This window comes from Lucilia sericata, unplaced genomic scaffold (genome assembly GCF_015586225.1).
Source record: "Lucilia sericata isolate MDLA Ls3-8-SP2 unplaced genomic scaffold, ASM1558622v1 Contig001146F_arrow, whole genome shotgun sequence".
Taxonomy (NCBI): Eukaryota; Metazoa; Arthropoda; class Insecta; order Diptera; family Calliphoridae; genus Lucilia; species Lucilia sericata.
The window spans coordinates 50,879-75,350 of record NW_023995117.1 but is presented as its reverse complement, the minus strand read 5'-3'; the positions used below and the strand labels follow the sequence as shown (position 1 = coordinate 75,350).

General features: G+C 29.9%; 1 protein-coding gene across 5 annotated transcripts in view; it reads left to right on the top strand.

Annotated features, from left to right (window-relative positions):
- LOC119610273 (filamin-C) overlaps positions 1–24,472 on the top strand; it is a 112,693-nt gene that overhangs the window by 45,921 nt on the left and 42,300 nt on the right. For 3 of the 5 annotated variants that reach the window (XM_037965414.1, XM_037965416.1, XM_037965418.1), the window contains 7 exons: positions 3,971–4,621; positions 4,681–4,986; positions 5,050–6,114; positions 8,884–9,297; positions 9,555–9,746; positions 9,807–10,240; positions 10,301–10,725. In XM_037965414.1, the coding sequence (XP_037821342.1) occupies positions 3,971–4,621; positions 4,681–4,986; positions 5,050–6,114; positions 8,884–9,297; positions 9,555–9,746; positions 9,807–10,240; positions 10,301–10,725 (3,487 nt within the window). Of the gene's footprint in view, positions 1–3,970; positions 4,622–4,680; positions 4,987–5,049; positions 6,115–8,883; positions 9,298–9,554; positions 9,747–9,806; positions 10,241–10,300; positions 10,726–17,590; positions 18,032–24,472 lie in introns of those variants that run through there. The other 2 variants (XM_037965415.1, XM_037965417.1) reach the window with 2 other exon arrangements.

The window sequence follows — 24,472 nt, the reverse complement described above, 5'->3', positions numbered from 1 at the left end:
CCTTAAGGATTTTAATAAAACTAATAGAATTAAGAAGCAATTTGACATTTTAGCTATTCCCTTTCATTTGCATATTCTACTTTTTAGTTTAGTTCTCTTTTAATCTTTAAACTAAGCGGTTGCAAATTTGTTAAAATTTATAAAGACGCATTTTAAAATTATGTTTTTCATAATAATTTATTAAAAATTAATGTAATTTAAAGTATTAATTAAGTGATTAACAAGTGCAAATAACAAAAACAAAAGTGTAAAAGTGTATTTTTTAAAGAAATTTCTAGATGCTGCCGCCAACATCTATAACTATCTTGTGAAGTAACCAATTATAAAAAACATAAGTAAGAGTGTTAAATGTGATTTTTTCTTAAGTATTATTATTGTTGTACTTTCATTAGAACTGTTATTGTTGTTATATACAGCTTTGTTATTGTTTTGCATTTCATCAGGTCATCTTATTTTGTTGTTGGTTGTCCGAATAAGCCTGCAGGCGTGTTGTTGTTTATGCAATGTATTTGTGCGTTTTTTTGTTTTGTTATAGTGACGTCACTGTTTTTGCATTTTGTTTTGAGGGGAGTGGATGCTTTTTCACTTGCAGAGTTTTTTGGTGTTGCCGCTTAATTTGTTATTGTGACATCATGGATTTGATGTTGTTGTATTTTGTCATTATAATATTTTTTGAAGATGTCTATGATTTTTGTTGCAATTACGTATTTTTGTTGGATTCATTCACTATTCGCTATAGACGAGACTGTAGTCAAGACTATAGACGGGATTATAGTCAAGACTTAAGTCAAAATCAAAGACTACACTACAGTTAGGACAATAGTCGAGACTATATACAGGACTATAGACGAGTCTACTATACTATAGACGAGACTATACTCAAGACTAATAGTGAGACTATATTCTAGACTACAGACGAGATTATTGTCAAGACTATAGACGACACTATAATCTAGACTATAAGCGTGATTATAATCAAGACTAAAGACCAGGCTATAGTCAAGACTATAGACATGATTATAGTTAAGACAACAGTCAATACTATAATTGAAACTATAGTCAATTCTGTGAGCGAGACTGTAGACAAAACTATAGTCATACTTCTATAGTCCAGACTATAAACAAGACTATAGTTCAGACTATAGACGAGACTATAGTCAAGACTATAGATGAGATTATAGTCAAGATTATAGGTCAACACCATAGACTATATTATAGTCAGGACAAAAGGCGAAACTATATCCAGGACTATTGACGAGACTATAGTCAATACTATAGACAAGTCTACAGTTAAGACTATAGACGAGACTACACTATAGCTACGATTATGGACGAGACCGTGATTAAGACTATATTCTAGACTACTGACGGGATTATAGTCAAAACTATGGGCGATACTATAAGCGAGACGATAGTAAGGAATATAAACGAGACTATAGTCAATACTGTGGGCGAGACTTTAGATAAAACTATAGTCAAGACTATATAAAAGACTATAGACATAAGTATAGTCAGGACCATAGATCGATGAGGCTATATACAGTATTATAAATGTGACTACAATTAAGTCTAATCGAGTCAAGTCTATTTAGCCAATACTATAGGGTATAGATTATCCTCCTGTTTATAGCACAGATTATAATTAAGACTTTTACTATACTACTATACTATACTATACTATACTATACTATACTATACTATACTATACTATACTATACTATACTATACTATACTATACTATACTATACTATACTATACTATACTATACTATACTATACTATAGCTATACTATACTATACTATACTATACTATACTATACTATACTATACTATACTAGACTATACTATACTATAACTATACTCATTACTATACTATACTATACTATACTATACTATACTATACTATACTATACTATACTATACTATACTATCTATACTAATACTATACTATACTATACTATACTATACTATACTATACTATACTATACTATACTATACTATACTATACTATACTATACTATACTATACTATACTATACATACTATACTATACTATACTATCATCTATACTATACTATACTATACTATACTATACTATACTATACTATACTATACTATACTATACTATACTATACTATACTATACTATACTATACTATACTATACTATACTATACTATACTATACTATACTATACTAGACTATACTATAACTATACTATACTATACTATACTATACTATACTATACTATACTATACTATACTATACTATACTATACTATACTATACTATACTATACTATACTATACTATACTATACTATACTATACTATACTATACTATACTATACTATACTATACTATACTATACTATACTATACTATACTATACTATATATACTATACTATACTATACTATACTATACTATACTATACTATACTATACTATACTATACTATACTATACTATACTATACTATACTATACTATACTATACTATACTATACTATACTATACTATACTATATACTATACTATACTATACTATACTATACTATACTATACTATACTATACTATACTATACTATACTATACTATACTATACTATACTACTATATACTATACTATACTATACTATACTATACTATACTATACTATACTATACTATACTATACTATATACTATACTATACTATACTATACTATACTATACTATACTATACTAATACTATACTATACTATACTATACTATACTATACTATACTATACTATACTATACTATACTATACTATACTATACTATACTATACTATACTATACTATACTATACTATACTATACTATACTATACTATACTATACTATACTATACTATACTATACTATACTATACTATACTATACTATACTATACTATACTATACTATACTATACTATACTATACTATACTATACTATACTATACTATACTATACTATACTATACTATACTATAGCTATACTATACTATACTATACTATACTATACTATACTATACTATACTATACTATACTATACTATACTATCTATACTATACTATACTATACTATACTATACTATACTATACTATACTATACTATACTATACTATACTATACTATACTTATACTATACTATACTATACTAATACTATACTATACTATACTAGACTATACTATAACTATACATATACTATAACTATACTATACTATACTACTATACTATACTATACTATACTATACTATACTATACTATACTATACTATATCTATACTATACTATACTATACTATACTATACTATACTATACTATACTATACTATACTATACTATACTATACTATACTATACTATACTATACTATACTATACTATACTATACTATACTATAGCCAAAGCTGTAGACGGGACTTAATCAAGACTGTGGACAATGCTTTATATATTACTTTCGACTGATCGGTATTCAGGACTTAAGACGAGTCTACCTGTGGAACTATAGACATCTGTATATTGACTAAATATGTGAATATAGCCACGACTTTTTCACTCAACAATCAAATGGTTTTATTTAATACTATAGACGAGACTACTGCAACTCAATAGAGGAGATTTTAGTGAATCTCCCTAATGTTTAACTTTCTTGCTGTGAAATTATATTTTTTGGCATTTTTGCAACTTCCCTAATACACATAACGTAGACAATATCAAATGATTGTTTATTAATTTGCAACTTTACTACACGTAGCACAAAAAAAAAATTATTAATTTCATTGGTTTTTCGTAGGGGAAAGAAAAACTAAATTAATTTACAAACAAAACTTAACATACAAAAAGAAAAACATGAATATGAATATGAATAATTGTTTAAGGGAAAAGTTTTACTTTTCAACCAACACCACCCACCCAACACTCACAACAAACAGGAAATGGAAAACAAAATTTAACCAAAAACCATTTGTTTTCTTTTACTTTTAGGTCCATGACTGGGCAACCGATTTTTGCGATGGCACTTGTCTGTGCGCCCTGGTGGAAAGTCTACAGACACGTCCCCTCAAACCCTCCTGGAATCGTCGACCGGCAAATCAACATCATTATTTGGAAAATGCCACTACAGCTTTGAATGCCATAGAAAAAGATCACATTAAATTGGTGAACATTGGCAATGTGGACATTGTCAATGGTAATGTTAAGCTGATCTTGGGCCTTATATGGTCTTTGATTGTACGCTATCAGATAGGTCGCAGTAAGTTCCCGCCACGTAAATTAATGTTGGCCTGGTTGCAAGCCGCCTTGCCCGATTGTAAGATAACAAATTTAACCACCGATTGGAATAGTGGTGTAAATTTGGCTGCTTTATTGGATTATTGTAAACCGGGTTTATATCCCCACTGGCGCTCTATGGATCCTAGTCAAAGTGTACGTAATTGTACGCATGCCATGAATTTGGCCCAAAGTGAATTTGGTGTACCCAAGGTATTGGAGCCGGAATATTTGGCTTCACCCTGGTTGGATGAGTTGTCGGGCATGACCTATTTGTCTTATTTCATGAAACCGGGTGGACCGGGTTATAATGCCACCATGAGATGGGTTAATACGCAAGTTAGAGAACCGGTTAAAAATTTCACGGTGAGTTTGAGGAATTTTTATTTAAAAAACTATTTAGTAAAAGTGTTGTTCCTATTTAGACCGATTGGAATGATGGTCGAGTTATGTGTGAAATTATCAAAGGCTTGGGAGGTCCTGCTCCGGCCCCAGAAAAACTCAGCACTGATCCTTTCCATTATGAGAATAATGTACGCAAGGCCATAGATGCTGGTGCCAAGTTGGGCATTCAGCCGGTTTTAACCGCCAAGGATATGGCCAATCCCGAAGTAGAGCATTTGGGCATAATGGCCTATGCTGCTCACTTACAGTGGGTGCCACCCAGACCGCCTCTATCGGATTTGGTTAATGTGTTTTTGGAAAGTACTTCGGGAAGAGTTGGAGAACAGGTAACATGGAAACAATTCACTTTATTACCAGATTTTTAATTTATTTATTTTCCAAAATTCCAGACCCATTTCCGCATAGATATCATGTCACGAGATATCAGCTTAAGCAGTGTTAGAGCCCTGGTGGTATCGCCTTCCGGTAATGCACAACAGATTAAATTAAATGCTCATGGTGAAGGCGTTTATGTACCTGATAAGTATGGCATGCATGAAATTGTAGTAGAAATAGGCGATGACAGTTTGGGTGGTCACTTCTTCCGTGTGTTGCCTCGCTTTATACAAGTAGCACCGCCCGGTATGGCTCCCTGTGCTTTAGGCAGTTTAGTAGAGGTCTTGGTTAATGCTACTGGTGCTCCCAAGACTGAAGATATTCTAGTAACCGCTGTCTCGCCCACGGGTATATCACACAATTGTCCCTTGAAGAAAGTCGAAGAAGGTCACAGTGCCATATTTAAACCGGATGAGGCGGGTATTTGGGAAATTGCCATTACCTATCAGGGACGTCATATACAAGGTGGACCCTTTACTTGTGCTGTATTCGATGCCTCTGGTGTCTCCGTACACGGTCTAGATGGAGCTATGCCCTTGAGAGCTCATTCCTTTGAGGTGGACGCTCGTGGTGTGGGTGTCAATGGGGAACTGCATGTAGACATTGTCCATGATAAACGTTCGTTGGTTTGTTCGGTGGAGAAGATTGTTGATAATAAATATCGTGTCACCTTTATGCCACGTCAAAATGGCAAATATCGTGTTTATGTGTATTTTAATGGTTACGACGTCAAGGGTTCACCGTTTATAATGCGTGTTGGCACCAAAGGACGTTCAGGCAAAACACGCAGCAGTCCATTGCACGACAATAAACATCGTTCGGAAAGTCCCTCAATGCACTATACATCAACAACGTCTACCAGACATAATGACTATCGTAATGCGGCCACATCTTCTCTGTCCCGCAGAGATTTACTTAATCACAATCACAACACAGCAACGGCAGCATCTGGAACAACAATTTCAACAACAAACATTGGCACCAACGAACGTCAACGTTCGTATTCACCACAATATTCACCCAAGCAGGATACCACGGATTATCGCACAAGTTCCAGTTACTACAAGAGAGAAAGTGAGGTAAGACCGAGTGCCTACACTCAACTGTTGTTTAAGGAGTGTTAGTTACCGTAAAGGAATGTTATTAAAGCTTTTTGCCGTGGTAAAGGGAAAAATTTAACAAGGGGGAAAATGTGGGGAGTATATGAATGTTTTGAGTTAATTGAATTTGCGTGTTGCATGTTAATATGTAAATGGTAGCAGAGAATCCATGTAAATTACTTACATAAGTATTTTATTTTGTATTTTCTTAATTTTCTTTGGTTGACTTTTTATGTGCATGTTAAATTAATGAATAATTTCCTTGCTTTTTTGTTAATATATTTACAAATATTTTATTTTATTATTGAAGTTAATGCTTCTTATTAATCGATGGCATATTTTGGTTGTTGATACAAAATGGAATTGATTATTTTCGAAGAGGCTGGGTTATTAGGGCAACATTAAAATTTTAATGTTCTAGTTTAGTTCAGTTCTAGTTCAGTTCTCGTTCAGTTCAAGTTCAGTTCTAGTTCAGTTCTAGTTCAGTTCTAGTTCAGTTCTAGTTAGTTCTAGTTCAATTCAGTTCAGTTCTAGTTCAGTTCTAGTTCAGTTCTAGTTCAGTTTCTAGTTCAGTTCTAGTTCAGTTCTAGTTCAGTTCTAGTTCAGTTCTAGTTCAGTTCTAGTTCAGTTCTAGTTCAGTTCTAGTTCAGTTCTAGTTCAGTTCTAGTTCAGTTCTAGTTCAGTTCTAGTTCAGTTCTAGTTCAGTTCTAGTTCAGTTCTAGTTTCAGTTCTAGTTCAGTTCTAGTTCAGTTCTAGTTCAGTTCCAGTTCAGTTCTAGTTCAGTTCTAGTTCAGTTCTAGTTCTAGTTCAGTTCTAGTTCAGTTCTAGTTCAGTTCTAGTTCAGTTCTAGTTCAGTTCTAGTTCAGTTCTAGTTCAGTTCTAGTTAGTTCTAGTTCAATTCAAGTTCAGTTCTAGTTCAGTTCTAGTTCAGTTCTAGTTCAGTTCTAGTTCAGTTCTAGTTCAGTTCTAGTTCAGTTCTAGTTCAGTTCTAGTTCAGTTCTAGTTCAGTTCTAGTTCAGTTCTAGTCTAGTTCAGTTCTAGTTCAGTTCCAGTTTCAGTTCTAGTTCAGTTCTAGTTCAGTTCTAGTTCTCGTTAAGTTCTAGTTCAGTTCTAGTTCAGTTCTAGTTCAGTTCTAGTAAGTTCTAGTTAGTTCTAGTTCAATTCAGTTCAGTTCATAGTTCAGGTCTAGTTCAGTTCTAGTTAGTTCTAGTTCAGTTTCTAGTCAGTTCTAGTTCAGTTCTAGTTCGTTCTAGTTCAGTTCTAGTTCAGTTCTAGTTCAGTTCTAGTTCAGTTTCTATTTCAGTTCTGTTCAGTTCTAGTTCAGTTCTAGTTCAGTTCTAGTTCAGTTCTAGTTCAGTTCTAGTTCAGTTCTAGTTCAGTTCTAGTTCAGTTCTAGTTCAGTTCTAGTTCAGTTCTAGTTCAGTTTCTAGTTCAGTTCTAGTTCAGTTTCTAGTTCAGTTCTAGTTCAGTTCTAGTTTCAGTTCTAGTTCAGTTCTAGTTCAGTTCTAGTTCAGTTTCTAGTTCAGTTCTAGTTCAGTTCTAGTTCAGTTCTAGTTCAGTTCTAGTCAGTTCTAGTTCAGTTCTAGTTCAGTTCTAGTTCAGTTCTAGTTCAGTTCTAGTTCAGTTCTAGTTCAGTTCTAGTTCAGTTCTAGTTCAGTTCTAGTTCAGTTCTAGTTCAGTTCTAGTTCTAGTTCAGTTCTAGTTCAGTTCTAGTTCAGTTCTAGTTCAGTTCTAGTTCAGTTCTAGTTCAGTTCTAGTTCAGTTCTAGTTCAGTTCTAGTTCAGTTCTAGTTTCAGTTCTAGTTCAGTTCTAGTTCAGTTCTAGTTCAGTTCTAGTTCAGTTCTAGTTCAGTTCTAGTTCAGTTCTAGTTCAGTTCTAGTTCAGTTCTAGTTCAGTTCTAGTTCAGTTCTAGTTCAGTTCTAGTTCAGTTCTAGTTCAGTTCTAGTTCAGTTCTAGTTCAGTTCTAGTTCAGTTCTAGTTCAGTTCTAGTTCAGTTCTAGTTCAGTTCTAGTTCAGTTCTAGTTCAGTTCTAGTTCAGTTCTAGTTCAGTTCTAGTTCAGTTCTAGTTCAGTTCTAGTTCAGTTCTAGTTCAGTTCTAGTTCAGTTCTAGTTCAGTTCTAGTTCAGTTCTAGTTCAGTTCTAGTTCAGTTCTAGTTCAGTTCTAGTTCAGTTCTAGTTCAGTTCTAGTTCAGTTCTAGTTCAGTTCTAGTGCAGTTCTAGTTTAGTTCTAGTTCAGTTCATGTTCAAATGTAGTTAGTTCTAGTCCAGTCCTATTTCAGTTCTAGTTAGTTATAGTCCAGTCCTATTTCAGTTCTAGTACAGTTCTAGATTTAAGTATTCTGAAATTTTAAAAAAATATTTTAATTTCTTTTTAAACAACTCCAACTTTAAACCTTTAGAATATCATAATAACATTAAGGCTTTTTGCTGACTTCTTATCTAAAACTTTATCGGTGTTATTGAACTTTCAAACTAGACTGTAAACAATTTTAACAACTTTATTTACTAACTTCATATAACAACTTTAAGAAAAAAAAAACACACCAGTTCTTAATCTTTTAACAAAAAAATCACATTAATAAAACCCCACACACTTACAAACACATCCAAGCAAAATTTATCAATGACACTTAATCGTCAGCACCGCCATCATTATACAAATTCGAAATTTATATATTTTAATTACACCAACAATCAAAAAAAAAAAAAAAAACAAACGAAAAAAAAACATTCATCTACACATTTTAGGAAAAATTGGCAACATCACCACCGCCACCACCGGCACCACAACCACCATTACGTGAACGTGAATACAATGACTCACCGACAACGAAATACTTAAACTCCGTTGACTTGTATAACGTCACTACACCGAGACGTGATTCGAAAACATCAAATGCTTCATCGTCCAAGAATGACTATTACTATGACAAAGAGAACGAATTGTATAGTCAAAGGAAAAACGAACGTGATTTAAAATTGGCGCCACCACGAGAAGATCGTGAAGACCTGTATGATGAACAAATCCATAGACAATCTTATAGCAGCAGTAACAGTCATCATCATCTTCAGCAGCAGCAAATACGCACAAATACTGCAACACGAGGCTCTGTCTCGTACAGTACGAGATTGAGTCCCATAATGTCCAGTCCCACACATGATGTAACTAAAACTATATATATTTTTTAGATTTCTGTTCTTATTTCTTTATTTGTTTGTAATCATTTTGTTTGTATTTAATTTAAACTAATTTTGTTTTTTTTTTTTTTTCACTAACATTTTACGATTTTTTATGATTATCTGTATGTGTTGTGTTAGTTATATGAAGCATGCTAAAAAAAAACATTTTAAAAAGAAAAATTTACTAACTTTTTTTCTAATATTTTGGCTTAAATTTTATTTATTTATTAAAACCTCAGATAAGATCTAGTGAAATACGTACTCATAGTCCCTTGACTATAAAAACTTCGATACCTTATGAAACTACAACACGTACTTTGAACGCCAGCCCCAGACATATGTCGGCCTCACCGGTACAAAGGTATTCGCCCAACAGTGCCTATATAACAACGGCTACACATCGCATGAGTCCCAGCACTACATTGAATAAGGTGGGTTTTTCCTTTCTTAAAAAAAAAGTAACAAAATATATCACAATATATTTTCCACAGAATGGTTTTGAATCGCGCACAGTGGAGAAATCTTCCACTTACAAATCAACTTCGAATTTTGTAACCGATTCGAATATACGTGCCAGTCCTTCTCTATATGGTACAGCTGAACGTTTAAGACGTACCGCTTCACCCGAACCACGTATAGATCATTCATCAAATGTGCGAGTCTCTTCTATGAAGCCCGCCTCGGCTAGACGTGATAGTTGGGATGTTATTAATAAAACCAAACACATGTTGTCACATAATTCCCTGGAATCCTTGGCCAATATGACTGAATCACAATTGAATACCGATTTAAGTTATGCTCGACCCGATATTGATAATGAAACACATCGTAATACCCAATATAATAAATTCGCTTTGAATGAACAAAAATATCACAGTGATAGAAGGGGATCTAGGGATTCGGTTGATGAAAGCGAACGCTATAAGTAAGTTTTCTTAAAATTCTCCAAAAATTCTCTAATAACAAATTTCCAAATCCTTTGCAGACCCAGTGCCATCACTGTTAAGTCACAATCGAACAATTCGTATACCGATAAATCCGGCGGCTTCACGCGCACCGTCAAAGAATCCAGCCAACAGATTGTAACCGAAAGTTCTTCTGCCACACCCAATAATGGTGGCTACAGTTCTCTCTCAAGATTTCGCCCCATCGAAAGTACTTTGACCGGTGTTACCGGTGCCCGTGCTATACGCGTTCAGGATATACCGAATGGTGCCATTGGTCGTCCGGTTGAGTTTGAAATTGATGGCTCTAAGGCTGGTTCTGGTAATTTGGAAATATTGGTAAATGGTGGTCGTGTCACTTCATCGGTGCGTTCATTGGGTGGTCAACGTTTTGTGGCCAGCTTTACGCCCCATGAACCCGGCATTCATACAGTGCAAATTACATTTAATGGAGAAACGGTACCAGGTGAGTGTGTAAAGAATATGTAGTTAAGAATAGTTTTTGGTTTAGAATTGGTTCTACGAGAATGTAGAAAATATAACTAGCAAGAATTCGGGATATAGTCTATATAGTCAATAGCCTAGACTGGACAACAGTCTAGTCTATAACGTGCACTGTAGTCTAATCTATAAACTGGAATGTAGTCTAGTCTAAAGTCTGGACTACAGTCTAGTCTATAGCTATCGCTATAGTCTGAAATTTACTGTAGCCATTAGTCGCAACTGCTGTCTAGTCTATAGTCTAGTCTATAGTCTAGTCTATAGTCTAGTCTATAGTCTAGTCTATAGTCTAATCTATAGTCTAGTCTATAGTCTAGTCTATAGTCTAGTCTATAGTCTAATCTAGTAGTCTAGTCTATAGTCTAGTCTATAGTCTAGTCTATAGTCTAGTCTATAGTCTAGTCTATAGTCTAGTCTATAGTCTAGTCTATAGTCTAGTCTATAGTCTAGTCTATAGTCTAGTCTATAGTCTAGTCTATAGTCTAGTCATAGTCTAGTCTATAGTCTAGTCTATAGTCTAGTCTATAGTCTAGTCTATAGTCTAGTCTATAGTCTAGTCTATAGTCTAGTCTATAGTCTAGTCTATAGTCTAGTCTATAGTCTAGTCTATAGTCTAGTCTATAGTCTAGTCTATAGTCTAGTCTATAGTCTAGTCTATAGTCTAGTCTAGTCTAGTCTATCTATAGTCTAGTCTATAGTCTAGTCTATAGTCTAGTCTATAGTCTAGTCTATAGTCTAGTCTATAGTCTAGTCTATAGTCTAGTCTATAGTCTAGTCTATAGTCTAGTCTATAGTCTAGTCTATAGTAGTCTAGTCTATAGTCTAGTCTATAGTCTAGTCTATAGTCTAGTCTATAGTCTAGTCTATAGTCTAGTCTATAGTCTAGTCTATAGTCTAGTCTATAGTCTAGTCTATAGTCTAGTCTATAGTCTAGTCTATAGTCTAGTCTATAGTCTAGTCTATAGTCTAGTCTATAGTCTAGTCTATAGTCTAGTCTATAGTCTAGTCTATAGTCTAGTCTATAGTCTAGTCTATAGTCTAGTCTATAGTCTAGTCTATAGTCTAGTCTATAGTCTAGTCTATAGTCTAGTCTATAGTCTAGTCTATAGTCTAGTCTATAGTCTAGTCTATAGTCTAGTCTATAGTCTAGTCTATAGTCTAGTCTATAGTCTAGTCCTATAGTCTAGTCTATAGTCCTAGTCTATAGTCTAGTCTATAGTCTAGTCTATAGTCTAGTCTATGTCTAGTCTATAGTCTAGTCTATAGTCTAGTCTATAGTCTAGTTATAGTCTAGTCTATAGTCTAGTCTATAGTCTAGTCTATAGTCTAGTCTATAGTCTAGTCTATAGTCTAGTCTATAGTCTAGTCTATAGTCTAGTCTATATCTAGTCTATAGTCTAGTCTATAGTCTAGTCTATAGTCTAGTCTATAGTCTAGTCAGTCTATAGTCTAGTCGAGTCTAGTCTATCTAGTCTAGTCTATAGTCTAGTCTAGTCTATAGTCTAGTCTAGTCTAGTCTATAGTCTAGTCTATAGTCTAGTCTATAGTCTAGTCTATAGTCTAGTCTATAGTCTAGTCTATAGTCTAGTCTATAGTCTAGTCTATAGTCTAGTCTATAGTCTAGTCTATAGTCTAGTCTATAGTCTAGTCTATAGTCTAGTCTATAGTCTAGTCTATAGTCTAGTCTATAGTCTAGTCTATAGTCTAGTCTAGTCTAGTCTATAGTCTAGTCTATAGTCTAGTCTATAGTCTAGTCTATAGTCTAGTCTATAGTCTAGTCTATAGTCTAGTCTATAGTCTAGTCTATAGTCTAGTCTATAGTCTAGTCTATAGTCTAGTCTATAGTCTAGTCTATAGTCTAGTCTATAGTCTATAGTCTATAGTCTAGTCTATAGTCTAGTCTATAGTCTAGTCTATAGTCTAGTCTATAGTCTAGTCTATAGTCTAGTCTATAGTCTAGTCTATAGTCTAGTCTATAGTCTAGTCTATAGTCTAGTCTATAGTCTAGTCTATAGTCTAGTCTATAGTCTAGTCTATAGTCTAGTCTATAGTCTAGTCTATAGTCTAGTCTATAGTCTAGTCTATAGTCTAGTCTATAGTCTAGTCTATAGTCTAGTCTATAGTCTAGTCTATAGTCTAGTCTATAGTCTAGTCTATAGTCTAGTCTATAGTCTAGTCTATAGTCTAGTCTATAGTCTAGTCTATAGTCTAGTCTAGTCTATAGTCTAGTCTAGTCTAGTCTATAGTCTAGTCTAGTCTATAGTCTAGTCTAGTCTATAGTCTAGTCTAGTCTATAGTCTAGTCTAGTCTATAGTCTAGTCTAGTCTATAGTCTATAGTCATAGTCTAGTCTAGTCTAGTCTAGTCTAGTCTAGTCTAGTCGTCTAGTCTAGTCTAGTCTAGTCTAGTATAGTCTAGTCTAGTCTAGTCTAGTCTATAGTCTAGTCTAGTCTATAGTCTAGTCTAGTCTAGTCTAGTCTAGTCTATAGTCTAGTCTAGTCTATAGTCTAGTCTAGTCTATAGTCTAGTCTAGTCTAGTCTAGTCTAGTCTAGTCTATAGTCTAGTCTAGTCTAGTCTATAGTCTAGTCTAGTCTATAGTCTAGTCTAGTCTATAGTCTAGTCTATAGTCTAGTCTATAGTCTAGTCTAGTCTATAGTCTAGTCTATAGTCTAGTCTATAGTCTAGTCTATAGTCTAGTCTATAGTCTAGTCTATAGTCTAGTCTATAGTCTAGTCTATAGTCTAGTCTATAGTCTAGTCTATAGTCTAGTCTATAGTCTAGTCTATAGTCTAGTCTATAGTCTAGTATAGTCTAGTCTATAGTCTAGTCTATAGTCTAGTCTATAGTCTAGTCTATAGTCTAGTCTATAGTCTAGTCTATAGTCTAGTCTATAGTCTAGTCTATAGTCTAGTCTATAGTCTAGTCTAGTCTATAGTCTAGTCTAGTCTATAGTCTAGTCTATAGTCTAGTCTATAGTCTAGTCTATAGTCTAGTCTATAGTCTAGTCTATAGTCTAGTCTAAGTCTAGTCTAGTCTATAGTCTAGTCTATAGTCTAGTCTATAGTCTAGTCTATAGTCTAGTCTATAGTCTAGTCTATAGTCTAGTATATAGTCTAGTCTATAGTCTAGTCTATAGTCTAGTCTATAGTCTAGTCAGTCTAGTCTATAGTCTAGTCTATAGTCTAGTCTATAGTCTAGTCTATAGTCTAGTCTATAGTCTAGTCTAGTCTAGTCTATAGTCTAGTCTATAGTCTAGTCTATAGTCTAGTCTATAGTCTAGTCTATAGTCTAGTCTATAGTCTAGTCTATAGTCTAGTCTATAGTCTAGTCTATAGTCTAGTCTATAGTCTAGTCTAGTCTAGTCTATAGTCTAGTCTAGTCTAAAGTCAAGTCTATAGTCAATTATATAGTCTAGTCTATCATATATTCTATAATATAAGTTGAGGATAATATATTTTATTTTTATTATCCACAACTTACCACTATTCTACAATTCGCTTTATAAGTGCCTTGCTTAAATTTAAACAAACTTAGCAAAGAACCCAACCGAAGACAAATACAGTGCTTCTCAAACTTTAGTGTAAACTCTCAATTAGCTAAGAAACGAACCTAGTAGTGTAGATAATAAAGCATCTACCTAATACACCTTAATAATGAAACTAAAGTAGTATCTACACCAGTGTCGTCCGTTGTGGGGATTTCAAGTTTTATTTGGTGACAGATTTTCACGGCGAATTATTTGGGGATTTTCGTAAAATATAGGATTTTTTTTTTTATTTTTTTAAAATATTAACAATTATTGTCATTCTATTTTATTTTTTTATATAAGGGTCGTTTTAAAAGATCTCAAATAGGGTTCGCACCTTATTCTCTCTGATTTGCAGAAATTTGGAATAAATCTTTTGAATAAATACAAAATTCCAAGTTCTTAAGAATTTTCAATATTGTTAATTTTTAGATTAAAACGAATGTTTTCTCAAAGGATGTTTAATATCCTATAATTTTTTAATAAATTGTTCGATTTTCTTAATCATGGTCTCAAATTAATGGTTATGGGTTTTAACTTGACAATTTTTGAGAAGAAAATAGTATTGCTTTTAAATTGTTTTAGAGCACAAACAATAAAACATTGAATGAATTTCGTACAGGTGTATGTATGTATGTACGTACAAAAATGATAAACAATTGGTGAAAGAAAAACGTACGCTAAGATACGAAACTTAAGAAAGATAGAATGAAAGAATTCAAAAAGCAACACAAGAGAGAGAATATTAAGATACGTACAACAAGTAATTGCAAAAAACAACAGGTGTGTGTGAGCAAAGATATTAATTGAATGAAGATAATTATGGTTTTAGTTTTTTTTTTTTTTTTTTTTGGGAAGAAATAAAATGAGAAGCCAGAGTATGACTTTGGGAAAGATAGTTTGGATAAAAACGCTTATATTTAGAAGTTTTTGGTGATAAATAAAGCGCCACATTTTAGAGAAAAACTGTTATACACAACAATTTCTATAAACAATATTGTTTTCATAAAATTTTCTATAGAAAATATTGTATTTCATAAAAAATATTTCATCTTATACTCAAAATTTTCTACAGAGAATTGTGTTATGCAAAAATTTTTTTATAGAAAATGCTGTTATACACAATATTTTATATATAAAATACTGTGCATTTTCAATATACATAAATTACTGTTATACACAGAACTTTCTATAAAAGAACTGTTATACTATAGTATTTTTATAGAAAATACTGTTATATTCAATATTTCTTTTAGAAAATACTGTTATACACAGAATTTTCTATTGCAATTACTGTTATACACACAAATTTTTCTAGGAAATACTGTTATACAATATTTTTTTTAGAAAATACTGTTACACACATAATTTTCTCTAGAAAAGACTGTTATACATAAAATGTTTTATAGAAAAAACTGTTATACACAAAATTTTTTATAAAAAAAACTGTTATACCGAATATTTTTTATTGAAAATACGAAATTTGTTATAAAAAATACTGTTATACGTAGAATTTCCTATAGAAAATACTTTTATACACATAATTTCCTAGAAAAAAAACTGTTATACATACTATTTTTTATATAAAATACTGTTATACTCAATATTTCCTATAGAAAATATTGTTATACAGAAATTTTTATAGGAAAAACTGTTATACAAAATATTTTTTTAGAAAATACTGTTATACACATAATTTTCTATAGAAACCACTGTTATACATTTCTATAGAAATTACTGTTATACGCAAAATTTTCTATATAAAAAAACTGTTATAGAGAATATTTTTTTATAAAATACGAAATTTTTTATAAAAAATACTGCTATACGTAGAATTTCCTGTAGAAAATACTTTTATACACAAAATTTCCTAGAAATACATAATATACATAATATTTTTTTATAGAAAATACTGTTTTACTCAATATTTCCAATAGAAAATACTGTTATACACACAAATTTTTATAGAAAATACAGTTATACTCAATATTTCCTGTAGAAAATATTGTTATACTCAAAATTTCTACAGAAATTACTGTTATACACAAAATTTTCTATAGAAAGGACTGTTATACACAAAATTTTTTATAGAAAAAACTGTTACACTGAATATTTTTTGTGGAAAATATGAAATTTTCTATAAAAAATACTGTTATACGTAGAATTTCCTACAGAAAATACTCTTATACACAGAATTTCCTAGAGAATAAACTGTTATATATAATATTTTTATAGAAAATACTGTTATACACAAAATATTCTATAGGAAATACTGTTATACACAATTTTTTTTTTTAAAACTGTTATACAAAATGTTTTTTATAGAAAATACTATTATATACGAAATTTTCTTTAAAAAATATTGTTATACACAGATTGTTTTTAAAAAATACTATTATAGACAAAATTTTATATATGAAATACTGTTATAGACAGAATTTTCTATAGAAAATACTGTTATAAACGGAATTTTCTATAAAAAATACTCTTATACAAAAACTTTTCTTTAGAAATTTTCTTTAGAAAATACTGTTATATTTTAGAAATCCTTAAAAATTACTGTTATACACAAAAGTTTCTATAGAAAAGACTGTTAAACATTATTTGTTATAGAAAAATTTTTATAGAGAAAAAATTTCTGTAGAAAAAACTGTTATACAGAATATTTTATAGAAATAGAAATTACTGTTATACGCAGAAATTTCTATAGAAAATACTGTTATACGAAAAATTTTCTATAGAAGAAACTTTTATACACAAAATATTCTATTGAAAATTGTGTTATATAGGAAACTTTCTATAAAAATTTGTGCTATAATTAAATTTTTTTATAGAAAATATTATTTTACACAGAGTTTTCTATAGAAAATACTGTTATATAAAAAATTTTCTATAGAAAAACTGTTATACATAATATTTTTTTATAGAAAATAATGTTGTACTAAATATTTTCTATAGAATATATACAATTTGTTTTAAAACTTCCTATAGAAAATACTGTTATACTGCAATTATCAAATTATTGTTAACAATAATAGTCTGCAAGTCTTTAAAAAAAGATCAATTCTAAGATCTCAAGATACGCTTTTTAGGAAAAAACCTCATTTTCTAACCACAATCGCTACATCAACATCATTTATAAGACTACAAAATAGATAAATTCCCACCACCGATCTCGCTCTCTCTTTCCTCTATCTCATTTGAGAACAAGAGATGAGTATAAAATTGAGGTTTTACTTGTTTCATGTACTTTTTTCAACTACACCTGGGCCAGCTAGCTAAACAAGGCTTAAAGCCAAGAGCCGGCAGTCTGAGTTCGCGTTTTAAACAAAACTGACACGTCAACGGAAAGAAACTTAAATTTGAAAACTATATTCGATATTACTATTAATTTATAGTGTTTTTTGTTGTTGTTGTTTTATGCATCTACATATAAAGTGAAAATATATATAAAAATTTGGTTTTCTATAAAAAAAAAAATATACATGTTCGAACAGTGCATACCAAGCACAGCAACACAAATTAAGAAAGAAATTTGAAAAAAAAAAATATATTGTTTATAACAAATAAAACAAGTTAAAGAAGATTTTATTTTTAAAATCAAAGTTGTTATACATATAAATTATTATATAAATAAATCTATTAAGAAAAAAAAAGTGATTAATTGCAACGACGCTAACAGCAATGAATAATTATAAAAAAAAATAAATAAAAATAGTTTACTAAATGATAAATCTATTATAAAGTAAAAAAATTTCTTTTGAATAAAAATTAAAAGTGAAAAAAAGCAATAAAATATAAATAAAAAATTAAAATAAAATGCAAATTTAAGCACTTTTTATTATAACCTCATTTTATGGAACAAAACAACAACAAATTTTCATAATTTTTTTTTTTTAATTATTAAATTTTTTTATTAAAAAATTCTTTGAGCATGAGCACATAATTTTAATAATTTTAAACAAATACCACAAAAAACACAACAACAACAATAAATATAGGTGTTACTAGTTTTTTTTTTCATCATTTAAAAAGAAGTATAAATAAATATCTAGATATTTTTCTAAAAAACCAAATATGCAAATGTTGCCAACACTCCTCAACTTCTTTTAGACTTTAACCGAATGTATGGAAAAATGTAAAGAAACTTTAAATTTTAGAGCTTTTTTTTTTGTTGGTTTTTATTTGAAAAATGCTGTCTGTCTAAAAATCGTTGATCGTTTTAGTATTTGTTGTATTTCGCCTTAATCGAATATGATGTTGAAAACCAGTTTAATGAACTTTTTTTTCATGTATTTTTTAATTCGAAAATATTTATATTTTTTTTTTTTTTTGTTTAATCTATGAGTATTATGTTTTTTTAGGTTGGCGTGTTTAAGTAGACAAATATGCTTTATTTGTTAATAAAAAAAATGAACAGTTGTATTTTATATTTATTTAATTAATTAGCTCTTGAACTTGACTAAATAGTGACAATTATACAAATATGTTGTTATTGCTATCGTTTACTAAAATTTTAAAGAAAATTTAAAAAAATTCAAGGCAGTTTTTTAAAAAGTTAAAAATTTCTCTTCTTAGTATTTGTTAATAATGGTTATGCAGTTATGACTAACTAAAATACTGTTTTAACGAACATTTTCAATAGAAAAAACCGTTATAAAAATATTTTTCTCTTAAAAAATCTGTTATACTGACATATTTCTATCAAATAAACTGTTATATTGTAAATTTTCTAAAGAAAAAACTATCAAGAACCAAATTATCTATGGAAAGTATAGTTATATAGAAACTTTACTATAGAAAATACTTTTTTAAAGAAACGTTTTTGAAAAAGTTTTATTATACGAAAAATTTTTATAAAAAAACTGTTATACAGTAAATTTTCTATAGAAAATGCTGTATTTATCAGTGGGAAAACTGTTATACAGAAAAATTTCTATATGTTTCTATATATTTTTATAAAAAAAAATGTTATACAGTAAATTTTCTATAAAAATGCTTTATTTATCTGTGGGAAAACTGTTATACAGAAAAATTTCTATATGTCTGCTATACAGACAAAATTCTATAGAAAAAACTATTATACAGCATATTCTCTATAGATAAAACAGTGGTAAAACTCTTATACAGAAATTGTACAGATAATTTTCTTTAGAAAAACTGCTATACAGACAAAATTCTATAGAAAAAACTATTATTTAGCAAATTATTTAAAAATAAAACAGTCGTAAAACTGTTATACAGAAACTGTACAGATAATTTTCTATAGAAAAAAACTATTATACAGCATATTCTCTATAGATAAAACAGCTATAAAACTGTTATACAGAATCATTTCTTTAGAAAAACTGTTATACAGAAAATTTGTTTATAGAACAAACTTTTATACAGAAATATTTCTATAGGAAAGGCTTTTACACAAAGACTTTTCTTAAGGAAAATCCATTATACAGAAACCTTTCTATAGAAACATAATTTTCTATAGGACAACTGTTACACAGAAAATTTTCTATATAAAAAGCCATCACACAGCATTTTCTCTATAGATAAAAAAGTTATAAAGAAAATTGTCTATAGAACAAACTTTCAACAGAAGGAAAATCCATTATACAGAAATCTTTCTATAGAAACAACATTTTCTATCAAAAAACTATTATACAGAAAATTTTCTATGTAAAAAGCTTTCACACAACAACTTTTCTATACGAAATACTGTTATACAGAAAATTTCGATAGAAAAAGTGTTATACAGAAAATTGTCTATAGAAAAAACTTTTATACAGAAAGTTATCTATAGGAAAAACTGTTATACACAAAATTTTCTATTTAAAAACTGTCCCACAGCAATTTTTCTATAGGAAATACTGTTATAGAGAACATTGACTGTAGAAAAAACCTTTGTACAGAAACATTTCTATATATAAAACTTTTATACAAGAAGTTATCTATAGGAAAAACTGTTATACATGATAATTTCTATATAGAAACTGTTATACATGAAAATGTGTATAGAAAAAAACTGTTATATAAAAATGTTCTATTTAAAAACTGTCCCACAGCAACTTTTCTATATGAAATACTGTCTTCGATAGCAAAAGTGTTATACAGAAAATTGTCTATAGAAAAACGGTTATACATGAAAATGTATATAAAAAAAAAACTGTTATACAGAAAATTTTCTATATATAAAACTTTTATACAGAAAGTTATCTATAGGAAAAACTGTTATGCATGATATTTTCTATAGAGAAACTGTTATACATGAAAATGTATATAGAAAAAACTGTTATACAGAAAAATTTCTTATTAAAATTAAAAAAAAAATAAAAAATTTCTATAGAAAAAATTTTATAGAAAAGAATTTTTATGGAAAAAACTATTATGTATAGAAACACATCTATAGCAAAACCTGTTATACATGAAATTTTCTATAGAGAAACTGTTATACATAAAAATCTACATACATAAATATATATAAAAAACTGTTATACAGAAAGTTTTCTACAGCTATTTCCTAAACAAAGAATTATGCAAAAATATAGGTATCTAAAACTGTTATACAGAAAATTTTCTATAGAAAAACAGTTATACAGTAAATTTTCTATAGAAAAACTCTTATACAGCTACTTTTCTATAGAAAAACTCTTTTGTAGGAACTCTATAGAAATAATTATTATACAGATAACTTTCTATAGAAAAATCTGTCATACAAAAACTTTACTATGGAAAAAACATAATATACAGAATATTTTCTATCAAAAACTTCTTATACAGAAAATTTTCTAACGAAAAAACTATTATACAAAAAAAAATGTTTTCTAGAAAAAATTGTTATACGGTAAATGTAGAAACAACTATTGCATAGAAACTTTTGTTTAGAACAAACTGTTAAAAATATTGTTCTATATGCAAAAAAAAAACTGTTATACTGAACATTTTCTATAAAAGACCTATTATACAGAAACGTTTCTATATAAAATCCTATTTCGCACAAAATTATCTGTTATACATTCTATTATACTCAAAATTTTTCTTTAGAACAAACTAATAAAAATATTGTTCTCTATGAAAAAACTGTTATACTGAACATTTTCTATAAAAAACTATTATACAAAAACGTTTCTATAGAAAATCTTATATCGCACAAAAATTTCTGTTATACATTCTATTATATTCAAAATTTGCTACATAAAAAACTGCTAAAAAGAAAATTTTTTTACCGAAAAATCATTTATAAATAAAACTCTTATGAGAAAACATTACTATGGGAAAAAACTGTTATACAAAAAATTTTCTATAGAGAAAACTGTAGAGATAATTTGCTTTCATTTAAACTTTTATATAAAAAAATTTTATAGCAAATTCTATTATACCGAAGATGTTTTATTAAACACTGTTATACTGAAATTTTGTTATATAGCACTTTTTCGAAAACTAGTTTATATAGCAATTTGAACAACATGTTATCTGTACAACTCACACTGAGTAAGATGCGTTCTGTTTAAAAAAGTACGTTTTCTATATTCCCGGTTTATTCTGTTTTGTGTCCATTCGTCCTCATCCAACTTAACTGTATGTTGTCCAATCGTGTGCTCCGGTCACTATCCCCTTTCCTTTTTATAGCAAATTGAACATTATTCTTTCTGTACAACTCACGCTGAGTAAGACCCGTTCTGTTCAAAAAGGTACGTTTTCTATATTCCCGTTTTGTCCTATTTTGTTCCCATTCGTCCTCATCTAACTTAACTGTATGTTGTATAATCTTGGCCACAGTCACTATCCCCCTTTCCTTTTTATAGCAATTCGAACAACATTATATCTGTACAACTCACACTGAGTAAGGACCCGTTCTGTTCAAAAAAGTACGTTTTCTATATTCCCGGTTCGCCCACATGTGATCTTCCTAAATGTTGCTTCTTCAACCACTAAGCTATGTCAATTTTCTGAAGACCCCAGACATCTTTGGTATCCAAATTTTCCATAATTCTGTCAGATATGCCTTCGAGAAGTTTCAGCAAAATCCCTTCATAAATAATCCGAGGCAACCTCTGAAAATTTCATCAAAAAAAGATAAACCACTTATCGCATTGCCAAGAGTAGTTGTAGAACTTTAAGCTTAAATATTACTTAAGTACTGATTAAAGTACTTCTTGACAATAGTACTTTTAAGGAAATACTACATTCTTAAAAAGTAATTTCTGACAAAACTTAGTTTCTTGTAAATTATCTTTATAAATACAACATTTCTGAAAAAGTACCTTTTCGTAAAAAGAAAAATAGTACCTAAGTAATCACACTTCTCTCCATTTATTACCCACCTATTTCTCACTATAATAAAAACTTGAATTAATTGCCAAACTTCCACTATAATTAAAATTCCACTTTCAAGTAGCATATGTGTCGCCCTTTTTGATCAATGTCTGAGTAGTCTATCTGTCTGTCTGTCTGTCTACTACTCCTAAATTTTAGCATTTAGCGAATCCCACACATGAAGTTAGAAAAAAATTTTTGTTTGACATTTTAATTGCAATAATTTACATTTATTCCCATACAATTTAATTTGAGTGATGTGTGAATATTTCATTTATTTTTCAAAAAAATAAACATGTAAGGAAAAAAACTTTATAACCCTGTATATAGTAGGTACATATGTAAGTCTTATCTTCAAGCGGAAAATATAAATTAAATAATAAAAAAAAGTTGGCTTACAACATTTATTTTTCCTGTGATTAATGTTGTAAAGAAAAATATTCTCACCCAAGGTTTTTATCTTTAAGATAAATTTGCTAAAATGAGATTTAAAATTTGAAAAAAAATATTAAGAAAGATTTCCTTTACAAAAGACTTACTGTTTTCCTTTGTGTTACTTTTGTCTGGGGATTTTTACAAAATCTTTCAGATATTCCATTAACAGGTAGTGTTATTATGTACTATTTTGTTCCTGTGTGTTGTTGCTATTGTTGTTGGTTCTAGAATTACAAAATCTGCTCATATATCATCGTTAAAAGACATTTAAATAGTTTTCTGCTTGAGTAATTGTTGTTGTTGAGACAGGTTGTATTGTTGGAGAACAGGTAGATCAGGGAATGTATCAGACAAATGTAAGCAAATTATTAGGCCTTTTGTGGCTTAAGGTGTAAAAGAGAACAACAAATAATTCTGCTTAATATTTGTCTAAGGATTTCAAGGAAATTTATTGTTTGCACTAGATAACATTTATTTGGTAGAACAATATTTTTTTCTATTTTTTTTTCAAAATTTCTATAACAGCTTTTAAATTATGATTCATATTTCATTAAAGTTCAATTAACTCTAAAGTTAACTCTACAATTAAAACTCAATTTAAATATTGTATTTTTTTCAAAATTTAAATAAAACACACGTTAACTAAACACAAATTCCATTTGCAAATATTTGTATACCCTACACTACTAGACTGGTATTATACGTTTGTTCTAACGCCAGAGCGTCTAAGCATAGTTATGGACAAGTCTAAATATTAACTAGACTACTAGCTATGAAATAGTCAATTGTCCAGACTACTGACAAGTCTAAGTATTAACTAGACTACAGACTATTCTATTGACTATTCTATGAAATAGTCAATTGTCGTGTCTTTGAACAAGGTCTAGTCTATTGTCTGGACTATTAAATAGTCTATTGACAAATCTATGGACTATTCTATGAACTAGTCTATTGACTAGTCTATGGACTATTGACTAGACTATGGACTATTGACTAGTCTATTGACGAGTCTATGGACTAGTCTATTTACTAGTCTATTGACTAGTCTATTTACTAGTCTATTGACTAGTCTATTTACTAGTCTATTGACTAGTCTATGAACTAGTCTCTTGACTAGTCTATTGACTAGTCTATGAACTAGTCTATTGACTAGTCTATGAACTAGTCTATGAACTAGTCTATTGCCTAGTCTATGGACTAGTCTATGGAATAGTCTATTTACTAGTCTATGGACTGGTCTATTGACAAGTCTATTTACTAGTCTAGTCTATTGACTAGTCTATGGCCTAGCCTATGGACTAGTCTATTTCCTAGCCTATGGACGAATCTATTGATTAGTCTATTGACTATTCTATTAACTAGTCTATGGACTAGTCTATTTACTAGTCTATTGACTAGTCTATTTACTAGTCTATTTACTAGTCTATTGACTAGTCTGTGG